Source organism: Gavialis gangeticus, unplaced genomic scaffold (genome assembly GCF_001723915.1).
Source record: "Gavialis gangeticus isolate Ggan-Ray unplaced genomic scaffold, GavGan_comp1, whole genome shotgun sequence".
NCBI lineage: Eukaryota > Metazoa > Chordata > Crocodylia > Gavialidae > Gavialis > Gavialis gangeticus.
In genome coordinates this window covers 57,823,361-57,835,345 of record NW_017729024.1, presented here as the reverse complement: position 1 = coordinate 57,835,345, position 11,985 = coordinate 57,823,361, and the positions used below count along the sequence as shown (strand labels likewise).

Sequence of the window (11,985 nt, the reverse complement as noted above, 5' to 3'; positions counted from 1 at the left end):
CCAGCCCCTCCCTCACTGCAGGGGACCCTGATCTGCCCCCCTCACACCCCTTCCCCTCCCCTTACACCACAATAAACTTACCAGCTAGATGCAGCTGTATCCAGCGTTGTAAAGGAACCAATCCCCCATTTATAGCATTGTTCCTATAGGAAAACTGGTTCCAAGTTGCAATGTTTCGACTTACGACGCAGTTGGTTCCAGAAAATTATGTCTTAAGTCTGTAGACTGCCTGTATATTTTTTTCACCCTTATGAAAATGGAATAGAGCCATAGCCCTTACTGTATATTATGCCCCAGTCCCACAAGGTACAAATACTGTCTATGAATGCTCTACTTTGTTCCTTCCACAAAGGGGAAGACTTTGCCTTGTTCAATGAGCCAAAGTATCACAACCATCTTCAATCACCAAAGTCAGTCAAAAAGCAATGCTTAGCAGAACAGCACTGAAGTAGGCAAGGTACAAAGTTGTGAGGTGCAATAGCACCACCAAATCTTGACGGCAGTGCACCGGCAAAGGATAGGCAGGAGCTGAGGAAGACTGGTGCTGCAGCAGCATCACAAGACAGAACCCTGAGCCTTTCCTCCCCTCTCTCCTCCCCTTCCAACTTATCAGCTATTTTATTAAGAAAATATTTGCCTTCTGTTTTGTGCAGCAACAAGTAAACAAAAGCACCTGGCTCAGACAGATTGTCCCTAACAGAAAAATAAAGCCCTCTTGACTCACCTCTAGAGCTTTGTTTAGAGTTTCTTCCTTGTTGCTACACTGGTTTTCTAGCATGTCTTCATATATGTCTACCAGAAAGGCAATTAGATAGGGAGAACTGTGGCTTGGCTGTAAATCCAGAAGTTGCTCTAATAGGTCTGGATATTTAGAAAGACCACGATCCTGTAGAATACTGAAGCAGAGATCAGTCAGCATTACCCTAGCAAACCTGGTGCTAAAATGTCAGTTTTGGCTTTGATTCAGATGCAGTTGAAGATTTATTATTCTAATGTAGAGACAGGCAAAAAAAAGACATTTTTTAAAAATACAGCTACAAGATAATGCAACTATATAGTAGGTTAGAGGCATATCTCAGGTGTGCTAGAAGTCATGAAGCAGCACAGCATCTTGACTAGTTAACCTTAATCCTTCTAAGTCTCTTCTCATCCTCTGCTTTGTGAGGAGATTAGATCTGGTATTCTGTGAAGGAAGCAACTTCTTTCATATTCCTGGTACTTAAAAACTATTGGGAACAGTCACCAGAGTTCACTAGCTGTGCATTTTAAAGATGTAACATTGTCATAATCCTCCTGTCAACAATTATATAGGAAGTGACCCATAGTTTTGGTTATGATACTATCCATTTTATATAGGAGTTTCTGGCTGCTTGGTTGGCACGGTACCTAACCCTGGGCTGATGAAGACTGCTGTTCTACATCACTGGTTCTCAATTCTTTCCCCACAGCTACATAAACTTCTAGCTAGGGAAGATGTAAAGTGAAATATCTTGTAAGCAGGGGTGCACCGACAGAGATTTTGGGGGCAGATACCGAGAGCCGATATTTAAGGAAGAATATTGGCCACTACCAATCTGATATCCAATACAGCTGCCTCCAGGTGGTAAGTCGGGTGTGGTGGAAGTGGATGGGGGTGGGAAGAGGTGTGGGGGGGGCTGCAGATCAACACCCCCCCGTGGTAAGAGAGGGGGCAGTGGCAGGCGCTGCCCCGGGGGGGTCAGTGTGGGATGGAGTCATGGCTCATGGGGTGGGGGCAGCTCCCACCACTGCTTGCACCCTCAGAGGGCGGGGCAGTGTGTGCCCCAGTGTCTGCGCAGTGCGGGGCGGGCAGCAGCTGTGACGGGGAGCTGGAGTCGGCTCTGTGTGGCTCTTCTCACTGGGGGCTGGGTTTGGAGCAGGCTCCGGCAGCGCTGGGAGGAGGTTGCAACTACCCCAAATATCACAACAGCTCTGCTCCCAGCCCTGCACTGTGGCCTGGCACAGCCCCAGCTGAATGTCCTGCCTCCACCCAAGTGCCATGAAAAGCCGCAGCTGCGACAGGCGATGGCACAGGGCTGGGAGTGGAGCTATGGCAAAATCAGGGTGGCTGCAACATCCTCCCAGAACCACCGGAGCCTGCTCCAAGCCTAGCCCCCAGTGAGAAAAGCTGCACAGTACTGGCTCTGGCTCCACCCGGTGCAGATCCGGGGGCACACCACCTCCACCTAACGAGCCGTGCCTCTGTCCTGTGCCACCACTGGGCAGTGCCTGCCCCTGCCACCTCCCTCATTGTGGGGGGTGTTGATTTGTGCCCCCCCCTTGCTCCTTGCCGCCTCCTTGCCCTCCCCTCCCCTTCCGACTTATCAGCTGCTGGTAGCTCTCCACACTGTCGGCTCTGATCCATACTGTGGCAGCGTACAGCACGGACATTTATTGGCCCCCATAGGGCTGATATAGACAATTTTCTTCGTATTGGTACCGATCCAATATCAGACTGATGTATTGGTGAACCTCTACCTGCAAGCAGTGAACACTAACAAGCTACAATAATGTCTCAAACATAACTTCTTATTCCACAAACAATTCTCACCCTTTTAAATAGTTCCACGCGCTTTCATTATGCGGTACTGCCTTGATCTTCTCTAGAGTGTACCTGTGAAAAAAAGAAATGTCTTATGAATGCAAAGACCAGCATTTCTATCAGACAGAAACATCAGAGAAATGTGTTCATTTCATTACCCAAATTCATCACTCCCTGTAGTCTGTATTCAACACATCTTTTTGGTGACCACTTTAGGCACCGATACAACCTATAGTATCCTAAAATTTAACTGCAGTTAAATGTCATGATAAGGCATATCACAGCTTGCCCAAAGACACTTCAACTGGCAATACTGATTTTTGCTATTTTGGGGGATGTTCACTGACAGAGAGGAATCTTGTCTACATTAATATCTAATATACCAGGGGTTTTCAACCTTTTTAAATAAATGTTCCCCCAGTGGCTGGATGTGGAATGGCAGCAGCGCAGGGTGGTGGGTGGCGGCGGCGTGCAAGCTTCCCTCGCATGCGGCCAGTGCCTGTGCGGCCCACAGAGGGGCACTGTTGCCCTCACTCCCCCTCCCTGATCCTGGAAGGCTGTGGTGTGGGGTGGTGGCACTCTGTCCCTGCCTGCCCGTGTGTACCCGCTAGGACTTTCCCGCCTACCCCCAGTTGACAACCCCTGTAATATACTGTTTGATAGCATGTTGAGGAGTACATTTCTCACATACTTTGTAAAGCTGGCCTCTTATGAGAGAAGGCAGGAAAGGTTTATAGCATTAGGCACATGTGGGCATTCAGCTTGCTACTGAGCACACAAGCTGGATTCAATCCTTTCACATGCCTCAACATACTTGTTCGCAGAGTGCCAGTTACAAGGCTAATAAGTGACAGCTGTGCAAACTCACTAGAAGGCATATGGCATAAGAGTCACTGGGGCAATGGTTGGTCTTGCCAAGCTCAGATTGGTGACAGAGTTAATCTGATGGGAAAGAGCAAACGGAGCTTATCCAAGAACATGGCAAGGAAGCTTCTCACCAAAGAGAGCATCAAAGAAAACAACTAGCCACATTTCCAACTGTACAAAAGAAGCCTTCGCCTTCCACTCCCAGCAGCACAACTCACTTCTAGACATGACCAACACTGATTTGCAGTTCTGAGTCTAAAAACACCTGAATCATCTTGTCTTTCTGCAAACACTACTAGAGGGACCGAACATATGCCAGCCAAGGGAGAGCTTGGCAACAACAGGCAGTCTAAGGTTCTATGTACAGAGTCCGTATCTGAAGTTGGTAGCAGGTTAAGGCTTTCACAATGTGAGTTCTGAACACCCGGTCACCTGTGTTTCACAAACAGATCCACAGGGGAATCTTTCCCTAGCTTGGAAGAAGGAAATCTGGCAATACCTATGTAAGATGGAAATGGTTGAGGTATAGTAACTTTTCTTAAGACCAAGAGGAAGCAAAGCACAAAATAATGGGGCGTGGGGAAGAGAGCTTCTCTTGTTTCCATTTACATTCTCTCAGCCTATTAATGATTGCATAGTTGTTTCTCACGGACAGACACAAAGGCTCAGGCTCCATTCCAAAGAATAGCTCTAGAAATGGTACAGCAGTTTCACGTCTTCATTTCCCTTCCGGAATGAGCTCAATTCGGAGACAAATCTTTTTTGTAATTACCACCCGTGACCATTTCCCAGGGATCTGGAATTCAGACTGGGAAGTTTCTTTCTTATTAGGAGTGTGCAAAACAGGCCATATTCAATTCGGAGTTGGATTCGGACAGCAATTCAATCACTTAATTTGGATCACTGTCCCAATTCGATTCGGCTGAATCTGAAGATCTGATGCCGATTCGGAGATCTGGGCATAGACACAGCTTTAAATGCTTTTTCTACATACCTTGAGGTACCAGGTGCAGTCCGTAAACGCTGAGATGGTGGGGCAGATGGAGGGTTCTCATTTGATTTGGAGAAATTAAAGGGTCTCCAGATTCAATCTGGATTTGGAGATTCAGCCACCGAATTGGGCCAAATCTCCACCAAATGAAATCAGGGAATGAAGCTTTGCAGAGCCCTACTTCTTATGTTTTCATTAATAGATGCTAGATGACCTCCTGAAGTCCCTTCCAACCCTTTCTATAATTCAATGATTTATGTCTCTCCAATTACGTACGTGCCACTTCAGGCCTGCTCCAGAGCTAAAGGAGACTTGCACATCAGTTCACTCTTTATACCTAGAAATCATCTCAAGCATCTGTGCTGATTGTAACTAGGGCAGTACAGGATAGGAAAAGAGGTGAACTCAAGGAGATGGGTCCCAAGGCCATTTATGGTATTAGCACCAATGTATAAAGCCTCAGTTTCTACCCAGAAACAGAAGAGACTGCAGACCATGAAATATTGGTGTAATATGCTCTTAGTAGGATACTCTGCTGAAACAAGTATACTGCTGAGTATTACACTCACTTCTATTTTCAGGTAGATTTAAGCTATACCCTCATGGCAAGTACATTGTAGGTAAAGAGCTTGGGGGCAGGAAAACCATGGGTAGCAGAAGCAAGATGGAAGTTGCTTCTTGATGTTCATTTCTTGGCCACTTAGGAAAGCCATTCTGGCTGTCCCTGGCCCTCAATCTTCCCATAACAGCAAGAAATCTAATTAGTCCCCTTAAATGAAAGTTAAAGTAGTAAGAGTCAAGTAAAAGATGTCTCACACTGCCATTTTCTGCAACTCATATTTTTTCTCTAGCCATGTATGTAGATTAAAAAGGACAGAAAAGGAACCCTGCACAAGCACTCTGAAAGGGGAAATACAATTAGGCTACAGTCACTTTCTCAGAATATTCAGCAAGGAAAAAAACCAATCAAACATAGCTTCCTCAGTGCACATGTTGTCCACAGACAGGTCAATAGTACCAAAAGCATTTGGAGGATCTAACATGAGCATGAATACTTGACTTATCAAGTATTTTCCTCCAGACTGAGGAAGATCAAGGACATGAGACCCCCATATGCATTTGAGAGTATTTTCCTCCTTTGCCTGCAAAAGCCGAAGTTTACTAAATAAAATTGTGTTACTAACTGGACTTCTCTGTTTAGAATAGCAGAATCATCATAGCCAGTGGTGTTGGAAATAACAAAGTGTCTTTGGTTCCAAACAGAGTTGTTTCTCACGTCCTCTTTCAGAAGCTGATCTACATATTCCAGTTCATTGTCCCACAACTTGAACTCCTAAAATAAGGTAAGAAAAAAGGGGGAAGAGAATCACATTTGAATGCATTACGTCTTAACTCCCCTTTCCCACCCCCAAAAAACCTAACTAGAACTTTGTTTCATTTAAATAACTCCAATCTAAGTCTTCCATCCCTAGACCCACAGATTGTACTCTAGTGAAGAACTCAACCTAATAGATAAGTTTGGCCCAAGTCACAGGGAGTATTTACAAGTGTCAGGAAACCCAGTTATCAGAAATGTTACCAGCACTCTCTCAAGTCACATGCACAAGGGCAAACAGCCAAAAACAAATTTCTACACCAGTTTGCTAAAAAAACTAACTGTGTAGCTGAACTGTGAGTTCACTCAAACTCAACTGTTTTTCTTCCATGAATGCTGAAGGATTAAACTAATGCAGAAGGCTGATATTCAATTTAAGAAGCAGAACTCCCAAACTCTGGAGGGGCAGGGCTTGTACAGAGAATATGTGGCAGGCCTAGATATAATACCTGAATAACCCACTGTCTGTGCTGCCAAGCGTGGTAATTCTTGGCATCCTGGTTAAGAATGTCAGCTATAAATTCAAGCTCTTCAGATGGATCCTGCAGCCACTCTACCAACACTCGTCGATGGTGCCTAAAGACAGGAGGGTACTAGAGTTTAAACTCTATCCTATCCAATTTCACAACAATATTAAATGTTTATAAAAACACCACCTTATATAAAATGACAACATTTCCAGAAAAACTTCACTGGAAAAAGACTTGAAAAACATAAAATAAACTTCAGCCAATTCTTCCAGAAACAACTTCTTAGAAACTTATTCCTGAATGACTACAGTAAATTCCAGCAAGGTACTGACATAGTGATATACGATCCCCCTTTAGAGAAATGCTAAACTTACTTGACATGCTTAAGAGATGGGCAAGAAAAACCATACAAAATGAAGTTTTAAATAATTTAAAAACAGACCTAAGTTTGAATACATGCACAGATCTGGCTAGAGGTAAGTTTGCATGCCACTGGCATGCTACCAAAAAGTGCCTTTACTGTCTCAGTCTAATGAAAACTGTACAATGGTTTTCCGAGAGCACTGGGCAGAATTCTCTACCCCCATGAGGTGTTTTGTTTTTGCTTTTTATTTTTTAAACAAATACCACATTTACCCAAGTCCAGGATTTCTAAATTTAAGATGACACCCCCAAATTATAATTGTTATAAATTTCCATATATGCTAATTGTTGGATGGTCATCTTAAATTCATTCCCCTCACCACAAAGCAGGGAAAGCAGTAGCAGGGGGACAGGTGGTGGGGGAGTCTTACCAGCCTCCCCACACCTTGCCCCTTGCCACCTGCTTTCCCCAGCCCCCACTGCTTGCCCCTCCACCTCCTGGCAGCTGGCTTCCCCACGCCACCAGTGCCTGCTTTGTTACTTGCCTCCCTTCAGCACCTGTCCTCCATCCTAGTGCCTGCTCCTCCCTCAGCTCTAGCAGGGCTTTGGCCTTGCTCGAGCCCAGGGCACAGACCATGCACTCGCTCTGGCCCCAGCCAGGCCTGGTAGCAGCAGCAATGGTGGCAGCTGTGAGACAGCTGGGGCCATGTTTGCTCTGTGCCCTGGGCTGGAGTGGGGTTGGCTTCAGCTGTGACAGAGACAGAGTGTAAGCAGTGGAGAGGGCAGACACAGCAGGGAGAGCCAGAGCTGAAGCCAAGTTTATTATTTTTCAGGAAAAACATTGTCCCAAACTGGAAACTATGGTAAAATGTATCATAGCCTTGGTTCTCATTATCGGGAGTACCTATGGGTTCAAGTCTTAGTACCTAAGAAATTCAACATATAGCAATAAACTTGTAACTTCTAAGTTTCTATTAAATAAGCAAACCATCTGAAGATATGCACATAGTAGCCGGAACCGGTTGGGCTACAACTTCGTTTATCTGTATTTTTGGCATATGTTTCATTATTAACCACTACTTTGAGATTCACAACTGTAATCTCTGCCAAGAGTAAAAGAGACATTACTCTATTATGTCTCTTCTCTAAGGAGAGGGCTATTCTTCTCCACCCACGTAAATTTCAGGAGCTCTCCACATCAGGAAAGCAAAATCCAAAACACTAACAAACTGAAATTCATCCCCTGTGTTTGCTGGGTCAGAGTTAGTTAGATGGCAAAGTTGAACCCTCACACACCCATTTTTAGGACCACTTTTTTTCTTCTTCTAGAAAAATAAAATATATTTTTTTCAAGATAAAAAGTATATTTAAAAAAATATTTTACCAGACTTGATAGTTCTTTGGTTGGTCTTCAATGATAGCTGTAATATACTTAAGTTCCTCTTGTAAATCCTTTTTCAAAGACTGCAAAAGGACTCTCCGGAAATGCCTAGAGAATATACAGGCAAGGTTTTTTGAGTAGATTTGATATCTTTTATTAGACCAGCTGACTGGTTGGAAAAAAAGTTCTTAGCAAGCTTTCAGGCACAGTCACCCTTCTTCAGGCATAGGAAGTGTCTGCAGTTCTGAGATTATACAAAATCATTCAGCAAAACAATTTTTTTGCAAAAGCTCTTAAGAAACAGCTAAGCAACCCATCCACAATTAAGTGAGACGAAGTTAAAATAATTTTAAGAAGTAACCTAATTTTTAAATACAAAACTATTTATCCTAAATAATGTTTCCCTTGCTGGTCAGCTGGTAATGACCAAAATAAATGTAGTTACAAAACAGTGCGTTACCTAAGAGCTCAGTAATCTTAAATTTCAAATGAAATCCTGTCTACCCAATGTAGCAGGGAAACTGAGTTATGCTAAAGCTTTTTAGCCATAGTCCGGGCCTTCCCAGAACTAAGCAACAAAACTGAACAGAGTGCCTTCTGTGGCCCTGGGAGATGCGAGTGCTGTGACTGCTGTGCTAGGTGAGCAAGGCACAACAGTTTCCCTATAAGGAATGTGCCTGGCACAGTGCCAGGGGATTGGACAATTTGGGATAAGAAAATACAAAAAGTCATAGACAAAAAAGGAACATGTATGCAGCATGCTGTGACCCAGGGAGGACAGACGCAGCTGCAGGGCTCCTGCTCAAAGAGCGGCAAGCCAGCAACTAAGATCCCACGCACCCAGCGGAGGACCCAAGACCTGGTACTTCCAACGGTCACTACTGTAATGTCTAAGAAGCCACTTGCCAGGTCATATTACGGGGAGGAAACCTGTAATATTGCCTAGAGGTTACTATTAAAGTTCACTTGATACCACATTAGACTATTTGCCGTGTCAATCCTTGGGGGGCTCTGGCAAAAAGAAATCCTAGTGGTAACATCCCATACCTGCATAACCAAACAGCCTTGGCCTGATCAAAACATAACTTAAGTAAATGAACAATTAAACTAGTAGGAAAAAAAATATACAAAAAAATGGTAACTAATAAATCATGTAAAATACAATTCATGATTTTAAAAGGATATTTTTTTCAATTTAACACTTAGCTGAGTGTTAAGTTGGAAGATATTGTAAAGGGCATTATGGAACTGAAACAAAATTATTTACTATAAATACTAGCTATTATAAACCTCTTGAAATGAAGAAGAGGTTTTCCTCTTTTGTATGCAATTACATCAGCAGAGGAACTTTCAATACCTTTTGTCATGTTACCTTAAATCAGCAGAGGGGGTGGGAAGTTGGGTGGTGAGTTCTGATTTTGTGTAACAGCTGACTATCAGATAAAATTCTCAAAAATTAATGATAGCATATCGAAGTGTTTCTCAGAAAATACTAACCTTCAACTCCATGTGAACTTACTGAAGTTTTACAATCCTTTGCAGACTTCTAACACAAAGCATGACTATTTCTATTTTACTTCATCAGATGCTGTAAGCGTACTGCTTATGAAAGCTTACGCTACATATCTCCGATTTAGTTACTCTATAAAAGTGTTTCTTAACCTTTTTTTGGACTCAACACACCCTTCACTGTGCTCAAGGCACTCCACCATAACTTTTGTTAATTGAGTGACACACAATTTCAAAAACTAATGCATCTATTATAGTGGTTACCTCCTTGCAGAACAGCTGGGTAGTAGGGGTGGGGAGTCATCCAGGCAGGGGCAAGTCTGAGCCTGTTCTTATAAGTTTTATGTATCTACTTATCTCCCCATGCCTCGCAATACCCTTCAAAGGATCTGGCAACACCCTGGTTGAGAATCACTGGTCTACAAGGTGCAAATCTACCTTACCTTCTGCCTTACTTATATTTTGTCAGAAATAGTTCAGTACAAAATGAGGTAACCTAATCAACCACTTTACATAGAAATTAACCCCAAAATTATAACTTACCATACTGTGTAATTTGCAGCATTTAATTCAATTGCATCTGCAGTTAAATTGAAAGCTCTTTCACTCCTTTCATCCCGCTGCAGAACAGCCCGAAAGTAATCGTAGACATCTCTGACTGAATAGATAACACATTAGCCAAAGTCGCTAAGAAATCCTGAATTAGCAGATTTTAACAGCAAGCAACACCCCAAAATAACTTTGTGCATCTCAAATACCATTCCCCAATACATGAAGATGTCGGGTCATAGCTTGGTCAATAGATAATGTCCAAAGTTGTCTTCCATCCGTTAATGCTATTTCTCTACATCCCACAACCTATGTTATGGAATCTCCATCATTACAAGCTTTTAAGTATAGAACAGACAAAAGACAACAATTTGGCTGGGGTGTTTTAGATGGGGATTTTCCTGCTTTGAGTAGAGGCTCAGACTTGATTACCTTCCTGTAGTCCTTTGATCAGACTTCATGACGTGACTGCTCTAAGCAAGCAAACTTTCATGCTTGGTATATTCTTTACATAAACTGTCAATCCTACTCTTTCATCTTTTAAAAACCATAGTCTTTAAAACAGGGGTGTCAAACATCTGGCCCATGGAACTCAACTGGGTGCTGCCCCTGGGTCTGATTAGACCCACACAGGATGCGATGCAAGCCCATGGCACGGGTCCCATCCACAGACTGGATCAACCCACAGACCCCCTTTGCCCTCCCCCAACATTCCTGATCTGGCAGTCACTGCAGCTGGTTTAGGACCCATAATGCATGTGACATGGACCCCAGAGCAGCCCAAATGGGCGCTACATACAGCACAGTCCAGTTTCAGTGGAAGCCCCTTTGCATGTGGTGGCTGCCCTGTGCCACATGCAGCGTCTGCTCTGGGATGCATGCTGCACACAGCGCCACTTTAGCCGGTCCAGGACCCGTGCTGCACGTGGCACTCACAGGCACTGCATTCAGCACAGGTCCTGGACTGGCAGGAACAGGTGACACATGCGGCACAATCTCTGATCTGCTAGATGTCAGATGTAGCGCCATCCAGGCACCACATGCAGTGGTCCTAGACCAGACTGACTGGAGCAGCCACTAGATAGATATGTTGGGGGAGGAGAGAGGTAGAGGTGAAAGGGTGGAGGTCCATGAGCCCAATTCAGCCCACAGATGGGCCCCATCACTCAGCCAGCCTGCAGGGCTAGATGAAACTGACACCCTTGCGTTAAAGAATTTCCTCTAATAACAGGCCCCATATTTAATATTAAAACCTTAACATTAGCAGATGTTCACTTCAAGATGTACAAGTAGGTAAAATGCAGCTCTTGGTATATAGATTTCTAGCAGTGACACTTCGCTCAAAAAATGTACGTTAGTAGAAACCGAAGTCTAACTTCCATTAAATCACTGACAAATGAAACCTCAATAATCAATCTGTAAAGATTTGCTTCCTCAAACTATTTATAGCAGAAGATATTTACATTTCTCACTGTAGATAATCTGTACCACTGGATTCGGCCCATCGTTTTGGGGTACTGGTTCGATATCAGCCCATTCTTCCCTGTCCCTGCAAACACAAAATATTTCTTCTCACCTTTTCTTATCATCAGAAAGAGCAAACATGGTCCACCCCACCCCAGGAAACACCCCCCCTCCCCACTACCTGGCTCTTTACCTTAACACTGCTAAACCTGCTGGGTGCTGGAGCGCCCAAGCCAAATGCAATTTGACAGGACCCCCTGCAGAGCACGCCAGCACCTACTAACTCTGCAGTCAAGAAACTCAACCAGTCCCGATTCCCAGCCAGGGATGGGTGGCAGGGAGGCGCTTTGATTCATTTGAATCCTTTTGATTCACGCGACACGCAGATTCAACTGCCCCGCAGTGGCGGCTGCATTTCTAGTCAGGCAAAGCTGGGGGGGGGGGGGGGGGGGGGGG

At 44.1% G+C, this 11,985-nt stretch overlaps 1 protein-coding gene across 1 annotated transcript in view; it reads right to left on the bottom strand.

Moving 5' to 3' along the window:
• LOC109297398 (protein farnesyltransferase/geranylgeranyltransferase type-1 subunit alpha-like) overlaps positions 1 to 11,985 on the bottom strand; it is a 14,899-nt gene that overhangs the window by 2,484 nt on the left and 430 nt on the right. Inside the window, exons 2-8 of the mRNA XM_019517126.1 lie at positions 11,529 to 11,614; positions 10,060 to 10,174; positions 8,011 to 8,115; positions 6,243 to 6,369; positions 5,603 to 5,751; positions 2,570 to 2,632; positions 725 to 896 (exon numbers count right to left, since the gene is read on the bottom strand). Coding sequence (XP_019372671.1) covers positions 725 to 896; positions 2,570 to 2,632; positions 5,603 to 5,751; positions 6,243 to 6,369; positions 8,011 to 8,115; positions 10,060 to 10,174; positions 11,529 to 11,614 — 817 coding nt within the window. The remainder of the gene's footprint in view (positions 1 to 724; positions 897 to 2,569; positions 2,633 to 5,602; positions 5,752 to 6,242; positions 6,370 to 8,010; positions 8,116 to 10,059; positions 10,175 to 11,528; positions 11,615 to 11,985) is intronic.